Raw genomic sequence first — 22,326 nt, 5'->3', positions numbered from 1 at the left:
TCAAGAGATGTGAAGTGCAAGTGGTTGATAACCCTCTTATCTACACCGTGGAAAATTTCTGTATCCCACAGGATAGGAAACCCTTTTAAGGGCTAACAGATTTACAAAAAATGGTACAGTATTAATAAAATTTTGAAAATAGAGCAAAATGATGCATGATGTGCAATAGTGTGCCTTCAACCTCCCTGAGTAAATGTTCTGCAGAGTCACTTTTGCTGGATTGAACCTACACTATGTCATATTTATTAATATCTGTTTTTTATATATTTGTTAAGACTGTCCCCTTATTGTGACAATATAACATGAGGCAGATGATTTGTTTTCTCAGGAAACATGAACCTGTCCATGTGTGATACAGATGGGAAGAACTAATTAGGTTTCATTTAGCTTTACTTCCACTTTCTACATTTTCACTTTTTACTTTTTAGGTCGTACAGTTATTTCTGTGCCTCCAGAGGACCAGCGTGTAATCAAAGGAACCACAGCTATTCTGGCCTGTAATGCGACACATGACCCCAGAGTTAATATCAGGTACCTGCTTATTAAAGTTATAATGAACATGTATTAAATTTCTTTGATTCTCTTCTAATGCACCTTTCCCTTTTTGCAGCTTTAAGTGGTACCGTGGCGGCGTGACGGTGCTGCCGAGCAGCGGTGGCCGTGTTTCTGTGCAGCCAGGTTCTTTGACTATTAGCCAGACGTGGTCAGGTGACATTGGGGACTATATTTGCAGCGTGATGTCACAAGCAGGCAACGACTCCCAGTCTGCACGCCTCGAAGTCATGTAAGTTTAAGAAATCAGTTATCCATGGCGGCTTTCAAGAGACCTTTTTCTTTTAAATGCCAGTTTTTTTTTATAATTTAAACAAAAATAAGATCATTATAAATCCTTTTATTCTTCTTTGAAGAAGTGCAATAACCTTCTTGTGTGCACACCCTTAAACATTTCAGTGTGATTTTGACATAAGGTCTTCTTTGGAAGGGCTCTGTTAGCATGCCACATCTTCCGTCAGGTTGTGGCAACATTTCTTCATTATAGTCCTGTTCCGTTGACCGCCCACTTTTTGTCAGACTCAGACTATTCTGAAACATACATTTTCTTGTGGTGAAGCCAGTTGTTGATTTGAGTGTAAGGTTGGCTCTGTGTGATGCTTAAAAACGTTTATTTTCCCTTCATCTTTAGCACAATCTGTAACTTGTAGCTCAACACTGACTGGTATTTGAATTGGCCATAATTTTATCTAACAATTCCATGTTGCACAATGAGAAGAGGATTCTTTGAGTAATACATGAACCAAATTACCTTTATCCTAAAATTTTCTAATATATAACATATTTATGAGTTAAGTGAAACCTAATAGTTATGTTCAGGCCACTTGTACAAAAAAACTTTAAAGAGAAAAAGGTATTTTGATCAAATATGTACTTCAATCAGAGTAATGATTATGTCAAAATTATTTAAACATGTTGTTTTGTTAGCCAGAACAAGAGGAAGTGGACTTCAAAAATTTCTGAACTATAATAAAAGAAAACATCCACCAAATTTAGAAAACAACAAGTAAACCGATCCATATTTTAAAAAATAACTGTATTTCTATATAAATGTATTATTCCCATGTTACCAAGCTACAAAAGTACTAGTTTGTCTAAACTTGTACCTTGTTTGCATATCAGCTCTGTTGCTTTGCCAGTTTGTTTCCACTAACTTTGTGGTTTGGCTCAAAGCTCCTGGACTTGCTTTGTACACAAGGGGACCTCTGACCTTTTTTCCATGATTAAATTAATGAGCACCAGAAACATAGTTAACATGAAAGATGCATTACTCTCTGTTCACTTATGAAACATGGAACTGCCTTTTACATGATAGACAGACAGATAGACAGACAGACTCCCCGGTTATTCAACTGTGAACAAATCCAAATCAACAGTTGTTGATTTTCTTAAGAATTACGTTGAAAACCAAGCCATCATGCAGCTGGATCAAAGTCCTGGGCACAGCACAACAATGAATTACTCCAACTCATATGCCCAAGCTGTCATTGTTGCATCTCTACATTTTCTGAATGTTCAATGCTAGCTGGGAAGTTGCTGTGCAGAAGAGGATGATGGTGATTTGGAAAAAAAACTTTAAAAGCTGTTTTCTCTCAAAAAAGATTGATTGAAGAGTGTCAACATTAAAATGTTTTGACTTCCATCTATTTGACATCGTTGGAAAGCTTTGAATCTACACTTTTAGCATCTGTAAATAACTCAAAACGTTGTTGAGTAGACTTGTTCCTACTTTTGCTGTGGCCAGTCACCTAGGAGGTGTTGCTCATACTCGTTCCCCTGTGTGGTCCTCCAGATCTCCTCATCACCAATTACGATGCTCACATCAGTCATTGACAAGTACATTAGCATGGCTGTTGTGAGGTGGGAGTTAAGACATGATGTCTTTGTGGCCAGTCTTGCTTCTCTTATATGGATGCAAACAACATGTTGTGAATAAGCTGTTAGCCAGGCCCCAGATATGCTGCCTTCATAATGACTGAACCACGGTGATTATACCACAGATGTTTTGTGCATGCTGAAACTACCTGGGGAATTTGTGCTGTGTGTCTAGAATAAAATCATTTTTGAGCCAGATAAAAACAAATCTTTGTCAGCTAAAACTCTACAACCGATCAAGGTTAGTTTATTTTTAATATCGCAGAATGGGAATGCGGTCTGTTTACATTCATACCTTGGTTTTGTTTGAGTGAACAGTTTCCAAATGTTTCGCACTGAGTCTGACATTCCTGGCTCTCACATTAAAACACGCCACACGCATTTTAAATGTATCCCACGCTCCAGCCCACGCAGCCTCATTACTGCTGCTGTGAAAGAACAGGTAGTGGCCTTTATATATTAATAGGCACTTTGATAACATATTTATGAAAAGGCACTTATGATATATTAATATAATTGCAGGGTAGGAGAAAGGGAGACAAGCATGAGTCCACATCCATATAAATTATGGAGAGAAAAGAGGTTACACATGTCAAACACAGCGGGAGGGAGCAGATCTGTGTTTACAGCTGTGTGAAAACATGAGGGGAATGAGGGGGATTCTGTTCGGCTTTCTGCACCACTGTGTGTGTCGGGGTGTGCGTTCGTGTGTGTTTGCGTGCAACGACATGTGTGACTGACATTCTCGTTAGCTCTGTATCAGTGGGTCATAGAGGCTAACAGACGCTGGCGGCTTAGGAGACAGACTAATTACCAGCAGGTTATTGGTTCAACTCCCGTAAGACCCGTTCATGTGTCTGGGTGTGTGGGGGCGTGTGCGTGTGTGTGTGTTGTTTTGTGGGACTGGTTGTTGAAGCAGTTGATCTGACATTCTCTGATTTCTTCCATTAATTAATATGATCATGTCTGCTCAGAAATGAAAACCTTTTCATTTCCTCTGACTGTCTTGTTGTTTCATTTGGTGCTGCAGGGATTGATGTGCTGGATTTACAGAATTCCTCTCAGTCTGGAAGAGAAGTGTTTGTGTCGTTTTAATATAAATAATTTCTGTCCATCTGCCCGTACTTCCTTCCTTCAAACCAGACATCCTTCTGTCCATTTATTCATTCATTTATCCATCTTACCAGTTTCCCAGCAAACTATTATTAACCTATTATTCTTAAGGTTTTATCTGTGTAGCCTGCTTTATCTGATTATGCTAATTCCAGTTTGCTTGGCATATATTCCCAGAGCTGCGATTGGTAGAAAATAATGGCTAACCTCATGAAAATGGCAAGAAGTGACTCTGAGAATAAATGATACTGTCTTTTATCATGGTTTTCCCATTAATATATTTACATGTGTTCTTTTATGTTGACTGTAAATGTCTTGAATTGTGCCAGCACCTGCAGCTTTCACCACTGAGACAACCACTGTTGTCGCCTTTCTTTTCCCCATTCCCCCTGGAAGCCAAACATATTTAAAGAGAATTATGATGTACTAAAATTGCTATAATCAGATGTCTGGATTCTCTTTATTGCTTTCATGAATATATCTGTGTAGCTTTCTTGTTATTAACATGGCACGGATGCACAAATTTCTGCAGGGGATTGGCAGATGTCTGGAAAATTTACTTTTAATAGATGCAGAGAGATATTTCTGTGGTGTTGCAGACTGTGGGAAGAAGCCAGCCAAAACAATATATAATATATGTCCTGAACCAAAACAGAGAATTAACTAGAGTGCTAAGGACAAAATTATTCTAGTTTCAAATATACAATAGAATAACAACACACAGGGGAAAATATATTTTTAATGAACCATCACTCCACATTGTGAGAGGTTTGTTTATAACTTGCAGTAGCATATGGATAATTATAGATTGGCTCTTTTGTGTTCATATGGATGTTAAGGAAGCCTTTCCAAATACAAATTTAAAGCTAATAACTTTATTTACAACAGATTTGCAGAAAGAGCAGAAACTGGGACAAATGCCAGCCTGAAAGAAAAATCCCACTAGTGGATGCAAAGCTCCCTAATTAAGATTTTATAACTTGTTTGCCTAATCTGTACGAGATGTGAAAAAAGCAGCATGATGAGGAGCTGCACAGAAACATCTCTTGGTGGGCAGAAGTGACTTACTTTTTTAAATCTTAGTGCCAGCCACGTCTGGGGTCATTGATTTCATCTAACATCTGTATAAAGTTTTCACTTTCATTTTGGACTTCATTGTATCAGTTCTATAAATTTGACGTTACAAAATGTTCAAAAACCAAAGAGGCATGTGAGACCATCTGCTATTCAACATCCTTTAAGAACAGACATGTAGATAAACTCAAACACTAAGACCGTTAGATTTTGAAAAGACCCAAATTAGGCTTTTTGACCTGAATGACAAACATTACGGGTTGGAAAACTAGCACTGCACATTACCTTGAACATACTGTCTAAACTGTGAGACATGGTGAATTGGAGATAGCAGAGTCATGCTGTGGGAATGCATCTATTCACTGGGAACTGAGATGCTAAGCTGAGATGGTAGGAAGATGAAACGAGTTAAATGAAACGATTTAACTCATTGAGGCGTTGAGGATTGGAGGTTGAGGCAACCTTCAATCTGTTGGAGGTTGACTCAACCTTCAACAGGGCGATGGGCCCTAAACATGCAGTCAAAGCTACAAGAAAATTTAGACTATTGCCTATTCATTTGCTAGAACAGCTAAGTCAAAGTCCATACCTAAATCCAAATAATAATCTCTGGTTTATGGTATCCCTCCAATTTGACTGTCCCAAAGTTATTTTTAAACGAATGTACAAAAGTTTCCCTGGTCACATGTGCACAGCTGATAGAGAAACACCAGATATTTCTCACCTCGGTACATTCAATACATTTTTATTTGTAAAAATGTTGAAAACTATCCAATCAAGTACTACTTAGTGTTTTGCTATCACGTAAAATGACAGGAAAATGCATTAAAGTGTGTGTATTGAAATGTGACATTTAAATGTCACATTTCATGTCAGAAAGAGTTGGGTTTCTACATGTTTAAGGTTCTGTAGATTCTTGGATTAAAATTTTAATAAAGTAAAACTTTATTTATATTTATAATTAAAAAAATCACAAGGTGCTTCAACAAACAGAATAAAAAAAACACAAAAATATAAAATAAAAATAAAAACCCAGGCAGATTGAAAAAGAGACGTTTTTGCCAACTTTTAAAGAAGCTTCCAATTCAGCTGATCTCCGTGTCAACAGAAGACAGTTCCAGAGAGGAGAAGGCTCTGTTTCCTTTAGTTTTTACTTATCCAAAATGGTGTCTGTTCATGTAAAGCTCTCAAGTCAAAACTAGGATTATGAAATGCACTCAAAAATATATCGGAAGTTAATGTAGCTGCATTATCAGTGGAGAGAATCTGTTTGGTGACGATTATTCAAACTGTCATTGATTAAAACACAAGAAAACAAGTCTACCGTTAAACTTAAACCTATTTCTGATCTTGTGTGTTTTCAGTGAGCTACCACACTCGCCCCGCTCCCTAACGGCTCGTCTCAATGACTCAGACTCCCGCTCTGTCCGCCTGTCCTGGCTGCGGCCCTTTGATGGAAACTCCCCTCTTCTCTACTACATCTTGGAGCTCTCAGAGAACAGTACGTATGTGTAGATATTTGAATGTGTCGATCCCTGGGTATTTTTTATGGTTCCTGAGAGGCAAACAGCTGTTCGCTAGCTGTCTACCAGGAAGCGACATGCACTCAAATGTGCTCATTTACAAGAGACATACATATGGAGAACAGTGTTCCAGCATAAACGCACAGGTTGCTGCTGAGCTCCTGTTTTCCAGCCTTTCCTTATCCCTCTTGCTCTCTTTCTCTTCTGAGTCCCGGTCTCTCTCAACCACAGATGTTTTAACAGCATGTTGGCTCTCTTTCAAATAAGGAAGGGAGGGAGGGAGTCGGGGAGAAGAAAGAGGGAACGGAGGAGTAGAATGACAGGTGAAACAGATGGGAGAGAGATGACTGCAAGCTAAAGGATCTGCTATCGAGACTTTACATGCTCAGCCAGGCATTATGCACAAAACTGTAGAATTGGTACTTATAGACAGATATCAGTTGGAAATCCACGTTTTGAAAACTTTCTGTGCTGGTATCATTTAACAAGTGCTATGTTGAAACTACAGAAATGAACCAAAATTATCACAATAGAGCAGGGAAATAATACGCCAATATCTGGGGGAGATGAAGAAAAGAATGAGAAAACAAGGGAGTTTAAATGACTGGTCGATTTCTGTGGAAAAACCCAGACAGTGAGGAATGGATTGGAGTTTTTGAACACTGATTAGATTTTTTTTTCACTGTACTTCAGAGAGTCCACAGCAGTGTAAATACAAGGCACTTTCATATCAGACAATGACTATAATATGCTGGGCTTGTACACTATCCTTCTCACTTACACTGATCCCCATGAGGCTGATGCGATAATAGGAATAATAGTGGATCTGTCTGGTTTATTCAGCAAACAATAAGCTGGCAACAACATACAGCGGCATCCATGCTTCTTAACTTATCTGCATAATTATTTTAAAGTTTTTTTCTTGTTGCATTCTCCTCCACACCTGGTCTTGTTCCAGTCCTGGTTATAATGTCCCATGTCCCTGCTTGTCCTTCCTCAGCCAGATGCCATCAGTCTCTGATCTCAGTGTGTTGTTGTCTAGATTCTCCATGGAAGGTCTACCTATCTGAGGTGGATCCTGCAGTGAGCGAGGTATCAGTGGGCGGACTCACACCTGCAAGAACCTACCAGTTCAGACTCTGTGCTGTCAATCAAGTGGGAAGGGGTCAATACAGTGCTGAAACACAGAGGTAAGAGTAAACATGTTAAGGAAATACTCACTTAGTACCCGTTGTGTAAGAAAAGTGGTGTTCTTTGTCCTCAAAGTGCAACATTTTAATTTCTTATTTAATGGCTACTTAATTTTTTTCTGTTTCTGGTCCAGTAGTTCAATAGAAAGTCATTTAAACTATCCAATACCTCAGAGCAGTTTTCCTTTTCTGATATTACACAGATTGATCTATTGGATTAAATCTTTCTCATTACAATCTTTAAATATCCATACCTACTGTATTTATGCTTCTCTATCTTTCCCTGACACTCTCTTTCTGTTGGAGACAGTCAACTATACTAACTATATAGTTAGCTGTGCAATTATATTAACTGCTCTGCTTGTTTGTTTGTGTAAGAATGCATAAAAAGGGACAGTGTAATTTCACCTAGTATGCAAACAGATTACTCTGCAGATGTTTTATGCATGTGTGTATACCCGCATTTATTGTGTGTATGTGTCTGTGTGTCCCAGTAGAGAAGCACTGATGAGGGTAATTATAATGCTAAGGCACTGATGAAAAGGCTTAAAACGGACCAGGTTTAGAGGGAGGCGTTGTCTAAAGTGTGAGCGTGGACCAAATCCCTGATAGTCTGTTACCATACAGCAGATGTGGTGGTGCATTATGAAACAGGCATACACAGACACTATCAAATAGGGTTTTGTCCTGAAGATACGGACCACAGACAGATGCCAGTTGTTGTTCTGCCAAATACACTCAGGAGCAACAGTAGCTGTTAGCATTCACACACCTCAGATTGCAATCTGCTTCTGGTTTCTCTTCTTTATGTGTTCTGCTGTTCATTTTCTAAATATTCTGAATCTTTCTCCCTAATCATGTTCCTACTCCTGTGGCAGGAGGGGGAGCGTGTATTAATATTACTTCCATCCTTCCTCTTCTCTGGACTGTTGCTTGTGTTCAACAGCTGCTGTGCTGCCTAGTCCTCAGTCCAGTATTTGTTGTTGTAGACCCTAGAGAACAGATTGGATTGATCTTCTGTAAATGAAAGACTGGCAGGCAGACAAGTCATCACTGGTCAGTGCATCAGAGCAGATGGACACGTCTTTTCTTCAGCATTCATCTAATACGTAAACAGGCACTTCCTCCTTCTTATCTGCTGGATGTTTTGCTGGATAAGACGCACACACAAAGCTGCCACTGATGCCAAGGCACATCCTACAAATGACACTCAGGAAGAGTGAAGTGAAGCGAAATGTCCTGCAGAAGCTTTGACTTCCCCATGAGAAGGATGACAGAATGCATTAATACGGACAGAGTGAGGGAACAGGGCATGAAGCGAAGCAGAAGCTCGGAATATTAAGAACAGAAAACCCTTATTAAAGTTTGAGTTTCCAGCTGCTTCAACACTTTTCCAATTTGTTGTCATCATAATGAAAATCTTTTTTTTTTCCAATCACAACATTGGCTTTGTTCCCAAACTACATTTCATTGAATGGAGTTCCCATGGATACTGTAGCAATAAGAACTCTGTGAAAATGCTTTTTCAAAGTCTTCACTGTTTTGCCTGCACAAATGCATGGCATGTTCTTTCACCATTATTATCTGTAGAAATTATGCATTTGAAGGACAGATTATTCTTGATCTTTAGGATTTGTAACACATAAAAGCATATATTCCCATTGTTGTACCATCTAGTCTACTCCTAATATTGATATTCTAACAAGGTAAATACATGTTACTGAGAAAATACACTCACCAGAAAATGCACTAGGTATACTTTGACACTAGGTTTTACCTTCAGAACTGCTTTAGTTCTTTATGGAATAAATTGAACATCATGTCCATTGAACAACATGAAAACATTGGCTGCAGGTCCTCCATTCTGCAGTGCTCCATAGGTACTGTATTGGATTAATTTTTTTACAGACTCCACAGATTTGGTGACATAATATGGACATTTAGCTGACTAATGCAACATGATAACTGTCTGGTTTATTTCAGAATGAATCTTGAGGTGCATTCTCACCAGCCCAGTTCAGTCTGCTTTAATCAAACTCCAGTTCATTTACCAGAAAGTAGGCCTGTCACGATAGCAAATTTTGCTGAGCGATTAATTGTCTCAAAAATTATTGCGATAAACGATAATATTGTTTGAAGACCTTTTTACACTGATTTAATGGAAATGACATAATAATCCATGCGATTTCTTGCCAAAGATAGATACACTTTATTTTCAAAAGAACACTAAACACTGGAACTGATAAACAAAATAAACAAAACAACCAAAAACGAAAATAAAATGGTCTCCATTAACAAAAAACGCATTTGAAAAAAAAAACTAAACAACATAAAGTAAAAGTGGAAATAAATACTGCATTCAACCAAAAGAGTGCAGATTATGAAGTCTGTATATTATGTTGCCCTTCAGTAATAATTAGATTTAAATAGAGAAGATGGGCACATCCACTACCTGATGCAATAATTCACACTACATGATTTTTTGCTCCTATTTTTCCCCTTACAACAATCTTAAAACGTTGATCTTTCTAAGATTGTGTGGTGTGTTACGGTAGATCGTCGTTGCAGCTGCGATCCAAATCAGGGTTTTCCCCGACTGGGAGCTTAACGCAGCCTGTTGAATGTCACAGGTAGCCAATCAGAAAGCGCGGATTCTCCTCTGTACTTTCTGAGGGGAAATTACGTCGGGGAATCCCAAACAGCTGACACGGCGCAACACGAAGTCCAGCGGACATTGGAGCTGATATGTGGAAACAACATTAATGTTTATTCAACATGCAAAGAATATAGAAATGACAAGAGGAGGAGTTGGAGCGAAATTGCTACCGCAGTTGATAAACCCGGTAACTTTTCAGCTGTTCTTCGTTAACGTGACGTAAATAGGTTATAATGATTTTCATTCAGTCAGGACTTTACGCTGACACTAGCCACATGCATTGCAGGTAGATTGTAGTAAAGCATTGATTAATGCCTGGTTTTAAAATTAGTTCACTGGACTTGTAGCCATTATTTTGTGCCCATTGTTGGACACCACATGGCAGGAACGAACCCGATCGAACCGCTATACCTAGGATTTCTGTCGGCTAATGTGTGGTCTGTCAGGTTTTGAAAATGGGCCGACAATCGGCCGACAGCTCTAAGATCGTGTAGTGTGCGCTGGGCATTACATTAAGGAAATGAGGAAGGGAGGAGTCAGTGGAGAGCACCGGAGTTGAGCCTTTTTTTCATTCAGTGTCATTAACAGAAAGAGAAAAAGGCCGGAAGAGACGATAATGCCGATAATTAAAATGACGTCGATAGTTTTAATTTATCGTACGATTAATCGATTTATCGTTTATCGCGACAGGCCTACCAGAAAGTCTATTTTGTTTTTGTCCTTTGATGAGAACAAAAAAGCTTACTCTTCTCTGCCTAAACACCAAGGTCTAGGTTCAGTTGTCAAGCAGACCGGAAACCGCTTGAAAAACAGGAACACTACAAGCATCTTGATACCACTCCATTTTTGGGTACATTTCATGAAGAAGGAACTTCTGCCCAATGCCTTCTTCAGAGGTTTTTGTTTTGTTTCCACCAGTGCTTTTTAGAGCAGCACTACCACCGGTGAGGAGGTAACTAGGTTTTTCAAAGGGTTTGGTTCATTTAACAGTTTCCAGATAGTGAAGCTGAAAATGTAGCAAATGTTGCAAAATGCTGGAGTTTGACCAAAAGCAGTTACAAGAAAGAATAAGTTTAAGGCTATGCACACTAAAAAAACACACTCATAAAAACATTACTTTTTAACAGGTCTGTGTAAACCTGAGAACCACTTTCAGTGTTTATTTATTTACAGAAGTTAAAGCTATGGTGGTGTGCTCTGTTTGTTTCTCTCTAAGTTTTTCTTAGCAATCATAACTTTAGATGATCAGAATGAACACAGAGAATTACAAGACCTTGAAAATTTGTAAAATTTCTATAAAAAATAAACTTATCATATTCTTATGTTTTACACTGCTGCTGGAAAAAGGTACAAATTATAGATGTTTTATTATCAAATATATATACAACCAGTGGTTTGTTTGGCCGCCAAAAACAGTCACAGTTGCCAATAAAAATATTGTCCTGGTGTGTTTGACTGTACAATATCACTGCAGCTTTAATCTATATTTTCTGATTGTTCTATGCTCATAAAAACATTATTCAACAGGAACTTAATATGATAACAGATGGATTTCTTTATGCAGGGGACCAGTAGAATATTCTATTTTTATGTTTATTCATAAATTTATTTACCTCTCAAAATTGTATCCATTTATGATCTTCACAAATTATTCATGTTTTGCAGCAAAATGTGTCATTGATCACAGATGCGCTTTCACTGAAAAGACATTCGTAAAGCACATAAGCAACAGCAAATGTTCTCAGCAGCTGGCTTTGATTTATAGAGAGAATATGCTGAAAGTGTCTCTATTTTTGCCTGATGGAGTCTCTTTACTGTGTCATCCCTCTCTATTTGTGCATTTTTAAGCCCCAGGCGAATCTACTCAACATTTAAAAGAGACAAGAGTTTCTGTGTCAAACAAGGCAAAAATAAGCTCATCTATTTAAGCTGATTGTATCAAGTCACATCTCACCTGTGTCTGCTTTCGCTCTCTGTTTTATGTTGTTTACATTGCCCTCTATTTAAATCCACTCCTTTTCCTCATGCAGGATGTGAACCGAACTGTTCTGTTGTGTTTGAACATGAGGATGCCAGGGTTCCTATCCCATCTAGAAAAGTCTGGAATAAAGAAAATACTCTGTGGAAAAATTGTGTTTTCTCCAATTTCATCTTATATTATCTATTTGAAAAATCTCTGCATGTACTTTTGTATAAGAACACATCATAAAATGACCTCTGTTGAGAAATTATTGAAAGCTCAGATTTGTACAAGGACTTTTTCTCTGTTTGACTCATTGCACATGTCCACAAATGTGTGTGTCCACACACAATGTCCCAAAGAAAAAGTGACAATTACTCAGAGCAAACGTGTTTTATACAATGAGTGATATAAAAAAATTACAATGATTGATCACAAGAAAGGTGGGGGGAATCTGTGGTTTGTTGAAGATAAGCCTGTGTTAAGCAGATTCCCCTCTTTCCCGCCCCTTGCCAGTAAGTGTGTGTTTTACCAGGTAGGCTGTTGATACCTCTACTGTCAAAGTACTCACCAAAACACTCTTCAAAATGGACACATTCTTGACCAGAACATCGAAAATGTAAACATTGATTTAAAAAATGTTCAAAACAAGAACTATTAGTCAAATTAAACACATTTTCTTTGAATGTCCTTTTGTGTCCTGTTGTTCAGTGGAAGGCTTAATGCCTTCCAATGCCTGGGGCTTCTAACCAGGTCTGGTTTTACATGCCAAACAAAGCGTCTTACAAATTAAAAGGATCAAAATGAATTTTTACAAATAAAAGGGATCAAATAGAATTTTTACAATTAAAGATTTGTTACAGATCACAAGCTGCACTTTAAATAATCTGTATTTGTATGTATCTGTAATCTGTATTTAGTGTCCAGATCTGATAAGATAAGACTAAGTGTTATTGATTCTAAAATAAAGCTAATGTAAGTTGGACCAGATGTAGTGAATCATCCATTTCCTCACTCAGAAGGCCACCACAGCATTGTGAAGTTTTCATCATTTGTGAAATTTTAGGTAAATGTGTTATTCTTAAATATACTGTAAAAAAAATAGTTAGAAATTGTGACATTTTGACATGGATAATTTGCAGGAATCCTAGGAGATGCCGTATCCCAGTAACACCATTAACTTTAAAAACTGTGGTATATTTGGATTTAGCAAATAACCCAGCAGGCATTAAACTATCGAGAATGACACAAATAGAAACTTTTCTTAAATCCCTATGCACAGGAAATGAGACACATGCACACTCACTCTAACACATTTCTCCCTCACAGACCAGAGAACATGAGCACTTCCTGCAGGAAATGTCCTCTTTTCCCTAATAACAAGGGACATAGAAAGTGTGTCACACAGCGTTAAGTTACGGACTATGTTGTTTGGTTGCTGAACATGACTGTGAAGGCTTTACGATGAGATGAGGAGCATCAACTTTTGAAATAACAGATTAATTATATTCATTTTCCAATGAATTATCTTGGTGAACACACTGAACTATTTACTGGTTCTCTGCTTTTCAACACTGTTTGTTTCTTTTGAACTTTTCAGATTTCATCCCATCACAATGGTAATTCAATGCACTTTTTGAGTTTTAGAAAAATTATTAGTAGTTTTCAAATTCTTTTTACAAAATAAAATCTAGTAAGTTTCTGTAAACAACCTCATTGAGCCCAATAATACACAAGTAGGGTAAGAGCAAACATGGAGAAGTTTAAAGTAGAATTAGGTTATAAAACAATATCCCAAGCCTTGAACATCTTAGCTCTGCTCAATCCATGATCTGAAGTTGGAAAGATAATGGCACTACTCCAAACATACCAAGACTTAAGTGGACCTAACCCTACAGGCTGAACAAGGAGATAGATTATTATTATGCGTGGCAACCAAGAGGCTTGTAGTAACTCTGTAGGGGCTGCAAGAGACTCCCAGTCAGAGCTGGCCATTATAGAAGAGAAAATATGCAAGTGCAGGCCTGTGACATAGGCATCAACCAAACTGCACTGCTATGACCAGGAAAATTCAACTGCAGTAGGCACCATTCAACAAGGAAGGTTTTCAGCCAAATATAGCAGAATTAAACTAATGTACACAAAATGTTACAATTTGCACACAAATAAATTTGGCCATTTTTGCAGATATAAGTTAGGGAGCAACTTATATCTGCAAAAATGCTTGTTTTGTTATTTAGTTTCTCTGAAAAAGTGGTTCTGCAAATTGTAAATTCAGGTGGAAAAGTTCAAAGCATGGGAATAACATTGCAAGATGTTATTCCCAAATTAAAGTTGTTAGTAGATATTTATGCCGGTAAGTGTAAATGTGCCATTTTGTGGTTTGTATTTCCCAAAAGAGAAAGGAATTTGTGTTTCTGCTTCTAACGTAAAGACATTCATATGTTTGTGTAGCATAAGTCTATGTATGTGTTTGACCTGCATCATCAATTGCAGTCAAAAGCAGCTGTACAATTGAGGATTATATATGCCCAATTTGTACAGAGCTATCTTTATTCCCATTTTGTTCACACAAGGCCCATTAGCCAGTGTGTGTTTCTATGTGTGCTTGTATGCCTGAAGCACCTGGTGTCTGATAGTGTCTAACCTAATGGAAGTAAAGCACAGCTGTAAAACCACTGGCCTGTGCTATATATCCGCCTGCACAAGTTTCTTGCTAACAGCTTTCACACCCCTGCTTTCACGCACACATATAGATCAACATACTCATTTATAGACACATACAGAATCAGGCACATAAAAACAGGCAGTCTGCGATATGCAGCTAATGGTTCGATAACTTAACGAGAATGATTCGGGGGGGAACTGGAGCACATAGGGGAAGCAAGTGGGTTTCAGGGACAAGGTAATGTAAACCGCAAGGCATAATCCAAGGAAGGGAAACAACCATCAGATGTAACAGTCTTAAGCTAGGGAGAAATGTGTCTGTATGATGGGGTGTGTGGGGGTGTGTGTGTGTGTGTTTGCACTGATTATGTTTGCTGAACTGCTTACAGCAAAGCCAGAGGCTGACCAGCACAGCCTGTGCACTTTACTGGTCATGTGAAGGCTGCAGGGCTTTAATCACGGGTGAAGTTTGAGGGTAGAGAAGGGGGAAGGAGATGAGTAAAAGATAGAAGCATGAAATAATTGAGGCCAAAGGACATGTTGTATAAAAGGTGGAAGTTTGAAGATTGGGTGGGGAAAAAAATTGAGAAGTGGTTCAAAATGTCAACGTAAAAAATGAGGAGACAGTTTAGAGAGACAGAAGCCGAGCAAAAGCACTGAGGGATCATGCTGCCTTTCTCAAAATAAAAAGACGAGGTTTTGCTCGTTTTATACTAGAGTTGATTTAACTATCTTATGCTGTCACATTGTGTTGCTCATCTACTGTAACGGAGCTTATGGGCTGAGGTTGAATAAGGTCAAATTTTCCAAAATATAAAATCCACCTCCCTTGAGCTCAAAAGTTTTCTTGTTTTAAAACATAGACTTGAGAATACTGAAATGTTACAATTCAATTACAATTATGTTGCACAGCATTACGTCACACTGATTAAGTGATACCAAAGGATCTGGATCAATTTGTTCTACCATTTCATACTTAACAAACACCCAAAAGATGTTCTGTTGTATCTGGCACTGAGATGTTAACAGCAGATCCTTTAAGTCCAATAAGCTGTGAAGGGGGAACTTCATGGATCTGACTTGTTTGTCCCGTACATCCCCACAGATAGTCGATTGGATTTAGATTTACCAAGTCAACCCCTCAAACTATCCTAAAACAAATCCCACAGATATCAGAAGAACAGTGCCCAGGAAAAAGGGGAATATTTAATGTGCAGAAATATTTAGGTAGGCTGTTATAGGCAGTGTAACCTCCCAAAGTTTTCCAGCAGAACATTGCAAAACATATCACACCTTCCCTTCTGTCTTGGGTTCTGCCAGCTGTGCAGATTTGTTCCAGTAAACGATGCATACACACCTGTCATCCAAGCGAAGTAAGACAAAATGTTATTCATCAAACCAGGCTAACTTCTTTTAGTGCTCTGTAGTCCAGGTCTGATACTGATGCACCCATTGTTGGTGCTTTCCATGGTGGACAGTGCTCAGCACCTATTGATATGAAGTTACATAATATTAAAGCACACAGCTCAGCCTACGCTCCTCACATGTGTCAGTGAATCTTGGCCACCCATTAGCCTGTATCCAATTCACCACTGCTTCTTTTTTGGACCGCTTTTAAACGGCGAGTATTATGAAAAATGGACTTTTATAAGCTTTCTATCATGTCACAATGTTATTTCCTCATGAAAATCATACCTGGAGTGTTGCTTTTATTTGAAGAATCTTTGGATTTCCTGTGGCAACCACTCAGAGCTGTCTAAATGCTTGCTGTCACAAAGCTCCTCCTTGGAGCTGCAGTTTCTGGCCAAACGTACGCCTCATAAAGCACTCCTCCCTGTGCCTAGTGGCAGCAATTAGCGAACACCTGGTGGAACTGTGCGTCTTCTAAGCTAATCATAGAAACTACTTTTCATTCCAGTCCTCATAAAGTATCTTTGAGAACCCTTTGATGGTTGAAAATCACTATGTAAGTGATATGCATGTATGCATCCATGCATAATGGACGCATTGTTGCGATGACATCCTGAAAGCAGAGTGTTAGAAAGAATAGGAGGTTCCTGAAGAAAGAAAAGCCCAATTCAAGTGTCAAGTTGCAAATTCAAATTTATTTGAATTTACGTTTAATGTAAACAGTACTTTTACAATAACTGAAGGTAACATACGTAGTTACTTGATTGTGCTATAAAATGGCACTATGTGCCTGGAAAATATAAAATACTCCTTTAATAAATACTGACCCCGACAGACCAGTACTACTTTACAGCAGTAGCTGATCTGAAGATAATTTACACATCATGTTTTGGCCCCTATCATATCCTGAGACCTTATGGTTATCCTCTTTATTTCTGTATCAAGGTCAGAATTTAAACTTAGATGTTGTGAGTTTTCTTCTTGCTAACAGCTGCCATGATGAGGTCACAATAAGCACTAGTTTACCTGTATGTAGCCATAATGTTTTTCATTATTGATGTATTCAAACTGTTGTTGTTTAAGCTTCATAAATGCTTTTAATTCTGCCTATCAGTGGTCTATTGCTGATTTATATCAGTAAACAGTCTGTGCAAAAAGAAACAAGATGAAGCCACTGTTTAGCCTGTTACTGAATAGACTGTCGCTGTATGATTCCACAGTTGGTCTTTATCTGTAACATCCCAAAGAAACTCATTATAAGTCTAATCAAATATGTTGTCTGTCTGTTTCTCAGTTTTTATTCCTTTCTTCATTTCTGTGTTTGTCCTAGGATGATGCTTCGAGAAGAGGCGCCGAGTGCTCCCCCTAATAACATTGTGGCCAGCGGTCGCACAAACCAGTCCATTATGGTCCAGTGGCAGCCTCCTCCAGAATCCGAGCTTAACGGTATCCTCCGAGGATATGTCCTAAGGTGAACTATCGGCAAACACTGTAATCTTGGTCTGGTGTAAATCCAGTAAGAAAGAAAACAAACAATATGTGGGAATGTTGTTATCCTGACACCAATGAGTCGTAGCACATAGTATGTTAAAATAAAGTCAACCATATATATATATATACTGTATATATATATATATATATATATATACTGTATATACTGTATATATATGTCTGAAGTTTGCATGTTGTTCTGAAATTTTTGAATTTTTGGGGGATTAAACAAGTGCATTCATTCATTTGTTTCATTTGTACAGAGCAGAAACTTAAGTGTTTCAGATCACCAGTAAATTTAAATAGATAGATAGATAGATAGATAGATAGATAGATAGATAGATAGATAGATAGATAGATAGATAGATAGATAGATAGATAGATAGATAGATAGATAGATAACCTGATTGAATACAAAATGCATGCAGCGTTTTCAAATGATGATTGCAATAATTAAGCGGAAAAGCTATCCATATTATCCTAGCATTATGTGAAAATATAACTGCTCACCTATTTAAGTCATGATTTATTTGTTAAATAACAACTTGTCATTATTTAACTTCATGAGTCACATTCAGGCCAGTTAATAAACAAACTTGTGGAATAAACGACTGTAACCTCTCTGACAAAATTAAGTACAGTATGCAAAAAAAAAAAAAAACTTAAAAAAGAAACATCATCCCCCAATCACAAGAAATTGAAAAGCAGACAAGAAAAACATAATAATAATAATAATAATAATTCTGCCTATCAGTGGTCTAGGCAGAATAATAATAATAATAATAATAATAATAATAATAATAATAATAATAATTCACATACTAAAAGCCTTCTTATCCAAGTAAATTTTAACCCATGATGTTAAGGAAGACAATGAAGTGGCTTTTCTGATATTTAGAGGAAGATCAATCCACTAATCAGGAGCCCTGACCATGAAAACTTCTACTGTCACCCGTCCAGCTCTGGGAGTGGAAAGTAGAAGCTGATTTAAGGATGTGAGCTTACCAGAAGGGATGTAAGGGGTAAGAAACTCAGTTAAATATGATGATGCAAAACTATTCAGAGATTTAAAAAAAAAATTAAAGTCATTTCTTAAAGTTGCAGGGAGCCAATGCAATGAGGACAGAACATGAGTGATGTGCTGATATTCATGGAGTCTTATGAGAACAGTGTTTTCTGTTAGTTGAAGATGATGAAGAGAACTTTGGGGTAGACCTGAAATAAAGAATTACCATAATCAAGATGGAAGGAGATAAAGGCATGAATAAGAGTTTCCACATCAGCTAATGACATAAATTAGCTGATATTTGCAATATTCCTAATTTGTAAAAGTGCTGTTTTAGTAATGTTCTTCAAATGTTTAGAAAAACCAAGATCAGAATCAATCTGGCTTCATGAGTGTGGTTAAAACCATGAACAGAAAGGGACTGAACTACCATTTTGGGCTTGGGTCCAAACACCATCACCTCAGCTTTATAATTTAGTAAAAGATAATTACCAGAGCAGACTTATCACTAATTCAGAAGCTCAGAGAAAAACCCTGAACAAAATCTAAATGACTGCAGGCCTTTCCTGCCTTCATTAAAGTCAAAATCATACCGGGCAGAACTTTCAGGCCAAGTAAACTGACCAATAAAGAACAACACAAAGTGTCTGTTTTGGTGCCCACAACCTTTGGGAAAATGACAGAAATATAAAAGTGGAACTTTTTAAATTTTAAATGGTGTTGGAAGTTATTGGGGAGTGAACAGCAGGTACACAGCATATTGATTCACATATTCCTCCAGGCTCTGATTTGTTGTTCCTGCCTGGGAGTTGCGTAGTTCTGCAGATGGCAGTAGGAGCACTGCAAGGAGCCAAGAAGAGGTTGATTATTTTCACACATTATCTGTCTATAATGTGTCGTGTTATACCCGGAGGACATAGTGAAACTTTGACCAAATATGTTAAAAAAAAAAAAAAAAAACTTTTAGTAAGAAATAGCTATACTGACTTATTTATTAAGAAACAAGTTATGAAATGCTGTTCAAGGTACTATGAGATTTTTTTTCCGAATTGGTTAAATGACTAATGTTGAAATATTTTAGAGAAAAAAAAAAAAAAAAAAGCAAAAAGAACATTTGGAACCATTAAATTATTCCACTTTTATTGTAGTATTGTTATTGACATTTGTACTTGTATAGTAAATAGTAGATGATAAATGGATGGATATTAATAATCAGCCAGTAAAGATGTTTGCACACTTATACAAAATACACAGATCAGTGGTGAAGTTCTCTCTAACGGCACATCGATATATATTTGGAATAGAAATCTCTCTGCACAATGTAGAGATTTTAAAACTACACATGGTTGCATACTTTCACATGCAGAGACGAGTGCTCTTTGAGAATGTTTCTTCTGTCCTTAGGCTGATCTCCTCTTCTGTAATGTCTACCTAAAGTAAGACACACTGTCCGTGTAATCAAACTGTCATCAGCTATCTCAAACACACATTTGCATATAATTGTAGTTGAAGTTATCAGGTTTTTATTCTACTTCCCTTGCTCCACTTCAGAAATCAGTTAAAAAACAGCAATACGCACTCAGACATCCCCGCTGTATCATTTCAGCTTTGTAGGAGACAGCCTCCACCTCCTTCTTTCCTCCCCTCTTGAATTCCTTTTTCTTCTGGTTGTGTCAGCTGCCAGCTTCTCGCTCTTTTCTTCCTATTTTTCTATTTTCTCCATTTTCTCTCTCTTTTCTGTTGGCCCCACTCCTCCTCCTTCTCGTCTGCCTCCTCTTCGTCTCCCAAAGTGTCAGGTGGAGATAGAAGGGAGAGAGGTTATCTTCTCTCCTCCGCAGAGAACTGATGTCGGCCCCCAGTGCATACTCAGAATTTGTATTTGTCAGTGTGTGTGTGTGCAATATGTATGTGTGATTGAGGGCTGATGCAGCCAGTAAATTGTTGGAACATCCTGTTATAGAGAATAGGTGTCATATTAAAATGCTGACATGGGGATTATTGCTCCATTCAGCTCTATCAGATATGAACAATACTGAAGTAGTATTGCACTTCCCTTGTCTCTCGGTGGGTCATCTATTCTTTTAAATGAGTGTTTAAATCACATACTAAGGCAAAGGTTCACTATTTGGAAGGAAATTAGAGACTTATCGTCTTTAGTGACTTTTAAAAGGTCTTGACCTGTGCAGAAAAGACCCATTTATAAAATAAAGGAAGGTGGTTAATACCATATGAAGTCTTCACACTGTTTCAACCGACAAGGAGGGAGAAGAAGAGGAAAAGGAGAAAGTTTGTGGTGTAACTCCAAGACCATAGTATATAGTTTCACAAGATATATTTCTTGTAAACCAACTTCAGGGTTTAGAGTCTTGCATTGCTGAGCTTCCAAAACTGATTTTGGATTTTGTGTTCATGATTCCTTCTAACTGCAAACGCTGAGATATGAGCACAAACAACTTCTCTGGGTTAACTGTGTGATGCACAATGTTTCCTAAAGAAACTCTCCTGTCCTGAAACTAAAAAAGTATTGAAAGTACTGGTGTTTTTTTTCTCCAGAGCTCTTGTCCAAAGACAAGGATTTGGGATTCAGGTTTTGCTTTGTAGAGAGAACAATTCTTATCTGATCAGTTCTGTGTTTTATTACAGGAGCATCGTTTGGCAGTGATGTCTGTTAGAATAATTATCTAAGTTCATTTACTTGTGAGTTTATTTGAAAGGTTATGTTTTCATATTATTATTTGATGTTACTTGACTTCTTTTCTTCTGTGAAATACTATTAACCATTTGTAGGATGTTTGCCTGAAGGCTAGAGACTTTGCACATTCCTGTGGTATCAGCTTCCATCTGTAACTGATTAGTTGTGGTCAGCCATGCCCTTTTAAGGGCATGCCCACAGAAGGTTCTAGGACACCCTGTAGAAAAAGGTCATTGGTCAAATTCTTTGTGTGACTATGTGAGAAGGCCCAACCTCCTTCCTTGTATTTTCTAATAAAGCCAAATGCAGAGAAAGATCTGGCAGAGTTGATCCCAGACAGTGTTTTACAGCGATTCGTCGCGTCTCGGATCTTCCCTCCTATTCTGCAGAAAAGACAATCACGACTGGTCTGAATCCTTGCTAGATAGGAATTAAAATAAACCTATCAATGTCTCTCGTACAAGAAATGCTTAGGAATAGATCTGATTCAATATCCTTCTGTTACAATGCATTTACAAGCTTTTATGTGTGTCTTTAGGTACCGTCTGGCTGGGTTGCCGGGAGACTACCAAGAGAAGAACATTAGCAGCCCAGAGACTAACTACTGTCTGCTGAAGGACCTCATCATCTGGACTCAGTACCAGATCCAGGTGGCCGCCTACACAGGAGCCGGCCTGGGCGTCTACAGTCGGCCTGTCACAGAGTACACGCTGCAGGGAGGTCGGTGGAGATGCACACGCACATTTTCATTCCTCATTTATGCCTCTCACAGCAAATATACAGAACATTTTCAATCATCGCTGCATACAGAAAGACGTTTATTCAGCAGGATTCCAGGACATGCAGTAATTTTAGTCCTTCACCACTATGTCTTGAGATAAGATGCAGTGGGTTCAAGTACATTTGATGAACTCCAAAGAGCTGCACATCTGTTGTAGCAACAGCAGAACTGACAGACAGAGATGATGTAATGATGACATGATCCTCTTCTCTCACCTGTTTTTAATGTTCTGATCCGTTGACTGACAAGTACATGCTGGCTTTCTCTGCAGCTTCAAAAGCTTTCAGTATTACTCAGCTTTGAGAAGAGCCAGTTGATGCTGTTCTGAGTTATATT

General features: G+C 38.0%; 1 protein-coding gene across 2 annotated transcripts in view; it reads left to right on the top strand.

Annotated features, from left to right (window-relative positions):
• LOC116720704 (protein sidekick-1) overlaps nt 1-22,326 on the top strand; it is a 493,826-nt gene that overhangs the window by 389,477 nt on the left and 82,023 nt on the right. For both annotated transcript variants that reach the window (XM_032564100.1, XM_032564099.1), the window contains 6 exons: nt 429-531; nt 611-784; nt 5,979-6,115; nt 7,180-7,327; nt 17,351-17,491; nt 21,748-21,929. In XM_032564100.1, the coding sequence (XP_032419991.1) occupies nt 429-531; nt 611-784; nt 5,979-6,115; nt 7,180-7,327; nt 17,351-17,491; nt 21,748-21,929 (885 nt within the window). The remainder of the gene's footprint in view (nt 1-428; nt 532-610; nt 785-5,978; nt 6,116-7,179; nt 7,328-17,350; nt 17,492-21,747; nt 21,930-22,326) is intronic.

The sequence above is a fragment of the Xiphophorus hellerii genome, chromosome 5 (genome assembly GCF_003331165.1).
Source record: "Xiphophorus hellerii strain 12219 chromosome 5, Xiphophorus_hellerii-4.1, whole genome shotgun sequence".
In the NCBI taxonomy this organism is placed as follows: domain Eukaryota; kingdom Metazoa; phylum Chordata; class Actinopteri; order Cyprinodontiformes; family Poeciliidae; genus Xiphophorus; species Xiphophorus hellerii.
This window is presented reverse-complemented; position numbering and strand designations above follow the sequence as displayed.